The 10,366-nt window shown below is 46.6% G+C and overlaps 1 protein-coding gene across 1 annotated transcript in view; it reads right to left on the bottom strand.

Annotated features, from left to right (window-relative positions):
• Nucleotides 1-936: 936 nt before the first annotated feature.
• Nucleotides 937-10,366, bottom strand: part of KANK4 (KN motif and ankyrin repeat domains 4) — a 40,842-nt gene continuing 31,412 nt past the window's right edge. The window contains exons 6-7 of the mRNA XM_017877273.1: nucleotides 4,220-4,294; nucleotides 937-2,199 (exon numbers count right to left, since the gene is read on the bottom strand). Coding sequence (XP_017732762.1) covers nucleotides 2,095-2,199; nucleotides 4,220-4,294 — 180 coding nt within the window. The 3' untranslated portion in view covers nucleotides 937-2,094. The remainder of the gene's footprint in view (nucleotides 2,200-4,219; nucleotides 4,295-10,366) is intronic.

Below are 10,366 nucleotides of genomic sequence, written 5' to 3'. Positions count from 1 at the left end.
GGATAGGCCAGAGGCTTGCTACTCAAAGTGTGGTTGTGGCTCGATAGCATCAGCATCTCCCGGGACCTGGTTAGAAATGCAGAGTCTCAGGCCTCACCCCAGACCTACTGCCTTCTAACAAGATCCCAGGTGATTTGTATGCACATAAATGTTCGCGAAGCACCGGGCTAAAACATTTATTAACATAGGATGTTGCTCTTACAATGTATTTTGAGGTCAAAATAAACCCATTTAAAGCTTTTTTTTTTTTTTTTTTTTCTCATTATTTGCTCCATTCTCTCCACCTCTGAGTTGCATCAACACACGTTGTTGTGTTCTGGGACTCTGAGCCTCTCTTATGAATCACAATGGCATAAAGAAGTTTGCTGTACCATTTCTATAGATGGCCTTAATGGGTTACAAATTGGATTTTTTTTTTTTAATTTTTATTTTTTAGACAGAGTTTCACTCTTGTTACCCAGGCTGGAGTGCAATGGCATGATCTCAGCTCACTGCAACCTCCGCCTCCTGGGTTCAAGCGATTCTCCTGCCTCCTCCCAAGCAGCTGGGATTACAGGCGCCTGCCACCATGCCCAGCTAATTTTTGCAGTTTTAGTAGAGATGGAGTTTCTCCATGTATGTCAGGCTGGTCTCGAACTCTCGACCCCAGGTGATCCACCCACCTCAGCCTCCCAAAGGGCTGGGATTACAGGTGTGAGCCACCACGCCCGGCCACAAATTGTATTTCAAAACTTCCATCAGCTGCTTCTTGTGCAGCACCCCCCAGGAGGTAGGTTGTATGATAATTTTTGTTTTTAGAGATGATGAAATTGGGGCCCAAGGAGGTTTCATGACTCACCGCAGGGGCACCCAGCAAATTGACATCCCAGCCAAAATGAGAGTGCAAGCTTTTGCATTTCCAATGTAAAGCTCATCAAACTTTGACACTACTTCTTGTTTTTTTTTTTTTATAAGAGATTTAAAGAAAGAGCATATTCAGATGACTTCATGTGAGCTACTGACCATATAAACCTTGCATGTGCTGGCCCCAGGGAATATGGAAGCTTCAGAAAGGATTGCCCTGCCCTGCCTGGCTCCTTTGCTTCTGCTGCTTTCCAGGCTTGAAGGCTCTGCAGCCACAAGTCCCAGAAAACCTTAGAACAGATATTTGCTTCTAGGGGATATGAGGGGAAAGCACTGGGAATTATCGTAGGTAATGGGTACAGCTATGCAGGAAATGTGGTGGCTTCTTGATGACAATAACCCATCCTCAGGAGGAAGCTTTTTTTTGTTTCTTTTGCAGACTCAAAATAGCTGAGAGAATCTGACTCTGCCCAAATACATGTGGTGTGTGTCACTGGATTGAATTTCTTTTTCTTATTTATTACATACTAACCTACTAGATAATACATTTCTTAGTTAATTCCAATTTCCCTGGAGCACATTGGAGTCACTAGATGACTCAGAAATAGTCAAGACTGTACATACAGCATTGACGCCAATGTGCTTCTTCCTACCTTGTCTGAATTTTAGATTTCTTTGTCAACCCCATCAAAACAAATCTCCCAAATGGTCCTTGTTCAGTTTCACCAGTCTGCATGGTGATTCTTCTAGGGTCCTCTACAGAATGCTTGCCAGGGGGTTGACTTAAATCCCCTCCCATCTCTAGACATGCATATCAATGGGACATATTTGTATACACTTGCTTAAAAAACAAAGATAGTGCACTTTAAAATTCCATGTAAAAAGTATTGCTTTCCTAATGTGCGAATGTGCTCCTGCCTGCCTTCTTGCTATGCAATGCTACAGAGGGTAGAGTCATGAGGAATTCAAGGCTGAAGATGTTTTGGATGTTTGGATGACACCAATGTACCCCTCACCTTGCACCTTGAACCCTGCTCTGAAGCCCGTGTAGTTTTGGGGCTTGGCCTAAGGCAAAAACTACAAAGCATTCTAATGAGCAGAATTATACAACAGGAATGTATGTGCATATTTGACATAGTTTCTTCTCTAGAGGGGTGACTCTCTGGCCTGTGACCTCCGCCCTCTTCAAGGGCGAGGGAGGAGTCCAGAGAAGAAGGCTTTTGTTCTCCACCGCCAGTTCTTCTGCAGCCCCTACAGCCCCAGGGACCTGCCCTGCTCCGCGTGGGCTCTCAGAAGCCCAGCAATTTCCATATGGGTGGGTGACTTCAGAGCGATGGACAAAGCTGTGCGGCCAGCCTATAGGAGAAAAAGGAAAGGAGAAATAAATATCATCCAATCTGCCTCCTGCCCAGTGGGGAAGGGCAAGTTGGGAGTAGGGGTATGCCTGGGACACAGGTGTCTATGAAGGCTTCCAGAGACCTCCATAGAGGAGAAGATTCAAATGGCATGAGGATCACCAGAAATGCGGTCCCTTCCACAGAAACAACAGTAACTCCTGGGAAATCTGGGACATAGAAATAAAGAAGGGTCATCTGGTTTTTAATGCTTTTTTTTTTTTTTTTGAGATGGAGTCTCATTCTATCATCCAGGGTGGAGTGCAGTGGCGCAATCACAGCTCACTGCAACCTTCGTCTCCTGGGCTCAGGTGATCTTCCACTTTCAGCCTCCCAAGTAGCTGGGATTACACCACCATGCCTGGCTAATTTTTGTATTTTTTGTAGAGATGGGGTGTCACCAAGTTGCCCAGGCTGGTCTCAAACTCCTGGGCTGAAGTGGTCTGCCCACCTTGGCCTCCCAAACTGCTGGGATTATAGGTGTGAGCTACTGAGCCCAGCCCCACTTTTTTCTACTTTAAATTGGAAAACAGGAAATAAAATAACTGCTGCTATTCCATTACACGTACCTAAGTGAAAGTTAGCATTCTGGTGTGTTTTCCTCCAATCTTTTCTCCTGTGCAAATTTGTTGTTGGTTTTTTTTTTTTTTTTTAAATTTTTTGTAGAGACAGGGTCTCCCTATGTTGCCCAGGCTGGTCTTGAACTCCTGGGCTCAAGTGACCCTCCCACATTGGCTTCCCAAAGTTTTAGGATTACAGGCATGAATTTGTAATCCTGTCCCATCCTGCACCTGTCCTGTTGTTGGTTTTTAAATAAAGGAATGATATTGTATATCGACTTTGAATTTGCTTTAATTCTTAATTTACCATGATATGCTATAAGATTTTTCTTTATTCTTACATAGCCATTATAATGCATGATTTTCTTTTGGCTGTGTAATATTCCATAATTTACTAATTTTACTAATTATGGAAATATTCTATAACTTTTCAATGGAAATTTATGTTGTTTCCAAGTCTTTGCCATCATAATCTTAGTGCAAAAAGCATTTTCCTATTTTTCATTATTTCCTAAGGACTGACTCTTAGAAGTGGGCTCAGAGGCCGGGTGCGGTGGCTCACACCTGTAATCTCAGCACTTTGGGACTCCAAGGCCAGCGGATCACCTGAGGTCGGGAGTTCAAGACCAGCCTGACCAACAGGGAGAAACCCCCTCTCTACTAAAAATACAAAATTAGCCTGGCGTGGTGGCGCATGTCTGTAATCCCAGCTACTTGGGAGGCTGAGGCATGGGAATCGCTTGAACCTGGGAGGCGGAGGTTGAGGTGAGCCGAGATCACACCATTGCACTCCAGCCTGGGCAACAAGAGTGAAACTCCGTCTCTAAATAAACAAACAAACAAATAAATAAATAAATAAATAAATAAATAAATAAATAAAATAAAATAAAATAAAAATAAGTGGGCTCAGAGCATTGAAGGACATGCACATTTTTACCTCATGATCTGTGATACCACAGCACTCTTTACATTGACACGCAATGCAGGAAGCTGGCAGTCCCACTGTCTAAAGAAGCTGCACGCAGAGGGCTCTCATCAGGCACCACCGGCCTGACTGAGCAGCTGCAATTCCCACGTCCGGAATTCTGAACTCTCAACAGCTCTGAAAACCACACTCTTTAGGTAACTTCTTGGGAGCTGAAATCTGACCTGAGGCTGTTGGCCTACTGTGAATATTTTGACATTTTGCTGCTGTAAAGGGTTTGATGGGTAGGGGACACCCAAGACCCCACTAGATTGTTCTCTACTGCATAGGCACAGATTTACTTCCTAAAATGTGGACAATTCTTTCACAGAAGCAGGTAGGAAGTGTTAACACCCAGCTTAACACTTCAGGCTTTTTCCCATGCACAGGGATGGAATCCAGTGGCCATCAGGGCTCCCAAGCATGCAAATAACTATAAAGCATGGCAAAGCACTAACCGAGTCAGAAGACAGGAATAGAGTGAGCTCAGGGCAGAGGACGGCCACTGTGTGCCAGGGCGGGGTAGAAGATGGCTGGGGGGAGGCAGAGGAAGGAAGTGGCGTTTCAGTATGACCCCCAAAGATGGCACATGGGCTTCTCAAAACATACAAAGTTCTTTCCCTGAAAAGCCCTCATGACTCCCTAGACTTTTCTTTTACCACTTGCTATATGCTGGTATTTGTGGGGTTATTTGATAAATTTCGGTCTCCACAAGGTCAAGAATCTGATCTGGATGCTGGCACCTGGCCCAGAGCCTGGCGTTTGGTCAGCCCTCAACAAGCATTGTTGAAAGAGAGAATGCTGCACGAGAACCTAATGGTATTCATTCAAGCTGATGGAATCTAAATCCTAGTGAATGGGTTCTTACACTGGAAAGTACTGGAACAAAGCAAAGCTTTTAAGCAGGGAGTCCTGTAAAAGTCTCCTAAAGGAGGGGCCTGGGTTTACTTAGGCTGGAGTTCCTGCTCCTGAGCTCCATCTGCTGTGCCTTGTCAATCCTGAGGCTCTGTGTAAACACAGAGTTTGTGCTGACAGTATTTACGCAGAAGAGTCACAGGGCCAGTCCCAGGGGAGACACACCTTTTAACGGGGTCCCTCTGGAGGACAGCCTGCAGCTGTGGACTCCTCGACTGCTGACATGGAGAGCAGAGGACCCCACTCAGCTTAGGAGGTGTGACCACAGAGACAACTTGGCCAGGGTTAGTGTTCCTCAGATGCCTCTGCCAGAACCCTGGGAACAAGCCCATGCTATGCAGCTCCCGTGGGAGCCAGGTATGGTGAGCCCCTGCTCGACAACACTCCAGAGCTGCTCTAGGAGATCCTGACTGAAGAGATGGGGGACTAGCCAGATATGGTGCAAAATTTGCGTGTAACTTCAGGGATTCAAAAATCTGCACTTGGCCAGGCGCACTGGCTCATGCTTGTAATCCCAACACTTTGGGAGGCTGAGGTAAGAGGATCACTTGAACCCAGGAGGTCAAGGTTGCAATAAGCCATGATCGTGCCACTGCATTCCAGCCTGGGCGACAGGGTGAGACCCTATTTAAAAAAAAAAAAAGAAGGAAAGAAAAAGAGAAGTGTGCAGGCAGCTGGCACAACTGTACAACTGTGTGTGTATCCATGTGTTGGAGGGGGGTGTCTTTGAATTCATCACAAGCCCACTATGTATCACCCAAAGATGAGCAAGGCATAATCTCTGCCTTCAAGAAGCTTTCAATCTGATGGGTGCTTTAAAGAAGCTGACAAATTAAAGGGTGGGCTCTGAGACCTAGAAGAGGCTGGGTGATGGATTTCCTCAAATTGCCTTTAAATCTAGGGAAAGGGCCTGGCCAGCTGTTCTGGGAGTTCTGCATTTATACCGAGCTTTAAATGTTGATGAAATAAACCAATTTCAGGACATGAATTCTCTCCCAGTTTTCCAAAGACATTCCCAAATGAGCTCTGCTGTTAACATCTAAGCCTCCATAGGAAAGATGAAGATGCAAATGATACGGTGGGTATGATAAGGGCCAGACTTTCCCCCTAAATGTGAAGCACCAGGGACAAGCCTTGGTACTTGGTAGAGCCTTGGTAAAAGCTCCCTTTTACCACTGAAATGTCTCACCCTGTGGATGGAGACACTGTGCTCCCCAAAGCCACCCTTGGGAATCTGCATGTGAATCAAACCTGACCCAGGTGGGCAGCATGTGACCCATCCATGAGTGGGGTCTGGAACCTGCCTTACCTGTGGGCCCACTGCCTGCACTACCTGGGCACCACTGTGCTGGCTGGGCTTTCCCTAAGTTGCTCCAGCTTCTGCCATGATAGATTTCCTCCTCCATCTCCTGATTAGCACTCCAGTCCCTCCCTTCCAGGATTACAGCCTACCCAAACTCCAGCCTGCTCGGTCCTCAGCCTGGCCTGGCTCTCCCTGATCCAGCACTTCACCAGGATTGGTTACCTAAACCCACCTGGATTTCAGTGCTTGCCTAGACCAGGCGTTCTCAATTGCAGCACTATTGATATTTTGACCAGATAATTTTTTTGTTTTTGTTTTTTTTGAGACAGAGTCTTGCTCTTTCACCCAGGCTGGAGTGCAGTGGCACGATCTCAGCTCACTGCAACCTCCACCTCCCAGGTTCAAGCGATTCTCCTGTCTCAGCCTCCCGATAGCTGGGATTACAGGCGTGTGCCACCACGCCTAATTTTTGTGTTTTTAGCAGAGATAGGGTTTCAGAATGTTGGCCAGGCTGGTCTTGAATTCCTGACCTCAAGTGATCTGCCCACCTCGGCCTCCCAAAGTGCTGGGATTACAGGCATGAGCCACCGGGCCTGGATGGATAAGTGTTAATTCTTTGCTGTTCCTGTGTATTGTAGGATGTTTAGCTGTATCCCTGGCCTCTACCTACTAGATATCAGGAGCATTTGCTCATCCACTTGTGACTAAAAATGTCCCCAGACATTGCCAAATCTCCCCCAGAGGGTAAAATCACCCCTGGCTGAGAACCACTAGATTGAACCAAGTCTGTCAGTGGCTTCTCTCTTCGGGGGTCGGTCGCCCTACTCTGATTGGTTCCCCTAATTCCAGACCTTTGTTCTCTCTGCTCCCTCCAGACACTGTCTGTAAATGCCATGGTCCCTGCTGGTTGATGTGGTATTTTTTTGTTTTAGCTACCACTATTCATCTATTCATAATTAAAACAGTTACCATCCCCTGTGTACTCCTAGATGTCAGATTCAGCCTTTATAAACATTATAGTATTTAGGTAGAGTCTACTGCTGTCCCCATTTTACAGATGAGCATCTAGAGGCCCAGAATAGTTAGGTCACCTACCCAAAGTCACTGAACCTAGATTCGAACTCATGAGCGTTTAATTTATTTTTATTTTTATTTTTTTTGAGACAGGGTCTCACTCTGTCACCTAGACAGGCGTTCCCTGGTATGATCACGGCTCACTGTAGCTTCAACTTCCCGGGCTCAGGCAATCTTCCTGCCTCTGCCTCTGCCTCCTGAGTAGCTGGGACTACAGGTGCAAGCCACCACACTTGGCTAATCTTTTTCTATTTTCTGTAGAGAGGGGGTGATATGGTTTGGCTGTGTCCTCACCCAAATCTCATCTCGAATTCCCATGTGTTGTGGGAGGGACCTGTGTGAGGTAATTGAATAATGGGGGCAGGTCTTTCCTGTGCTGTTCTCATGATAGTGAGTAAGTCTCATGAGATCTGATGGTTATTATAAGGGGGAGTTTTCCTGCACAAGTTCTCTCTTTGCCTGCTGCTATCTGTGTAAGATGTGATTTGCTCCTCCTTGCCTTCTGCCATGATTGTGAGACTTTCCCAGCCATGTGAAACTGTAAATCCAATTAAACCTCTTTCTTTTGTAAATTGCCCAGTCTCAGGTATGTCTTTATCAGCAGTGTGAAAACGGACTAACACAGGGGGTCTCACTTTGTTGCCAAGACTGGTCTCAAACTCCTGGGTTCAAGTAATCCTCTCCACCTGGCCTCCCAAAGTGTTGGGATTACAGGCATGAGCCACTGCACCTGGTCTCATGAGTTTTTAAAGTCCATGCTTCTAACAATCATGCTTGAGTTGTCTGAAATGCAACAGATCCCACAACTCTTCCACCACCAGAAAGCAGCCACTAAGCTCTCTCATACCTGTGGCAGACCTCCAGAGATACCTAGGAGAGCTCTCAGATCCACTGCCTGATTATCCCAGCTAACCAGGGACTTCCAAAGCTCATGCCTGCCTGCCTGTCCCACAGGCCTCCCATCTCAGGCCTCTTTGGGCATCAGCAGTGGCTACTCCTTAGAGGGCCAGGGGCCTTTGATGTACAGGCCTGTTCCAGATTAGGGCTGCCTCCTTCTCCCCCAGGACAACCCAGCAGGGAGCTCATTAGCACAGATCCTTTGTCTGACCATATAATGTTTGGAAGAGGAGGCTCTGGTTTCTAGTAGTCCACCCCGTTCCCAAATGAATATCAAGAAGGTCTGTGCTCTCTAATGATCTCAGAAATGGCTTTGGGGTGAAGGTAGGGTTCACAGGACCTAGAGTCACTGGATGGGTGCCTGCTGTCTGGGTGTGACTGAGGGACACAGCAGCTTAAATTGCTGATGAGTCAGTCTCCGGGTAGTTTAAATGTGGCCCAGTAAGAGGTGCTGCCCCTGGGCAGGGAGAGGACTCTCTTCCCCTCTCCAGGTTTTTGTTCCCTTTGAACTGTGGCTGTTAAGAAAACATAAAGACAGCTGCTTAAATCATTAAATTACGGTGCTAATATTAAGGATACTGGAGTCAGACCTAGGCTTGAATCTCTGCTCTGAGAATCAGTAGCCTGTAAATCTTAGGACAGTTACGTAACATCTCCAGGCCTGTTTTCTTATCAGTATCTATCTCACTGGATTACTGAGAGGGAGAGGATTTAGTTCCCAGGAGCACTCTAGAAATATTATTATACCTACTGTAATTATCAGGAACAAGGTCACTTACTGTTGACTTACCTCCAAAGTTTAGGGGTTCACTCACTCATTTGTTGATTGATTCAATGATATGTGGCAGGCACTCTACTAGGTGTGGGGGATTCAGCAGGGAGCCAGAGACATGGATGCTTCATTGTGACAACAGTGATGATGATGGAACAGTTAAGGGTATGGGCCCAGGAGTTTAATGGAGCCGGGTTCCACTAGCTGAGTAATCCTGGGTATGTAACCTAACCATTTGATGCCTCTGTCTCCTTGAGCAAAGTGGGGCAGTAGGAAGACAGTCAATCTCACAAGATTGTTGTGGGGTTTAAATGATACGGTCCATGACAAATGCTTAGTACAGTACCTGACACAGAGTAAACCCTCCATATGTATTGGTTACTATTGTTACTGATTAGTTACTATTGTTGTCATCATCATTGCCATCACCTTATGAGGAATTTTGTTTAAGAAGCCTGTGACTGACAGTGCAACTTCAAGTAGGCCGGCTTGATGGAATGGGCTGCTTCATAAAGTGGATCTGTGTCTGAGAGGCACTTTCAGTTCAATGACTACAGAGATGACTCTGTAAGGTTGATTCCTTCTGAAGGCTTTTGAGTCCCTATTGGACAGCAGAGCTTCCCCATCTAAGCTACTGCCTCTAAGCCCACATGTTGTTATTGCTGTGACCAAATGAGGCTGAATATACCCAGACCTGGGTATATTCACCCAGACCTGGGTATATTCACCCAGACCTGGGTATATTCACCCAGACCTGGGTATATTCACCCAGGATGGTGCTGTGAAAAGCTAGGGTTGTGGGTTTTGCAGCTCTAAGACTCCAAACATTTATCATGAATCATCTCATTTATTTATTTATTTATTTTTTAGAGACAGGATCTCACTCTGTCACCCAGGATGGAGTGCAGTGGCCTGATCGTGGCTCACTGCAACCTCAACCTTCTGGGCTCAAGCAATCCTCCTGCCTCAGCCTGCTCAGCAGCTGGGATTACAGGCGTGCAACACCACACCTGGTTAATTTTTTGTTTTGTTTTTTTTTTTGTTTGAGACAGAGTTTCACTCTTGTTGCCCAGGCTGTGGTGCAGTGGTGCGATCTCAGCTCACTGCAACCTCCACCTTGCACGTTCAAGTGATTCTCCTGCCTCAGCCTCCAGAGTAACTGGAATTACAGGTTCCTACCACCACACCCAGCTAATTTTTGTATTTTTAGTAGAGATGGGGTCTCACTGTGCTGCCCAGGCTGGTCTTGAACTCTTGGCCTCAAGCAATCCTCCTGCCTTGGCCTCTGAAAGTGCTGGGATTACAGACATGAGCCACTGTGCTGAGCCTCTTATTTAAATCCCACAACAGGCCAGGCGCGGTGGCTCACGCCTGTAATCCCAGCACTTTGGGAGGCTGAGGCGCGTGGATCACGAGGTCAGGAGATCGAGACCATCCTATCTAACACGGTGAAACCCCGTCTCTACTAAAAATACAAAAAATTAACCGGGTGTACTGGCGGGCGCCTGTAGTCCCAGTAACTCTGGAGGCTGAGGCAGGAGAATGGCATGAACCCGGGAGGCGGAGCTTGCAGTGAGCCCAGATCGCGCCACTGCACTCTAGTCTGGGCGACAGAGGCAGACTCCGTCTCAAAACAAAAACAAA

The sequence above is a fragment of the Rhinopithecus bieti genome, unplaced genomic scaffold (genome assembly GCF_001698545.2).
Source record: "Rhinopithecus bieti isolate Rb0 unplaced genomic scaffold, ASM169854v2 scaffold_6380, whole genome shotgun sequence".
NCBI classification, from domain to species: Eukaryota; Metazoa; Chordata; class Mammalia; order Primates; family Cercopithecidae; genus Rhinopithecus; species Rhinopithecus bieti.
Note: the sequence above shows the minus strand (reverse complement) of the source record. Positions and strands in the feature narration are given on the sequence as shown.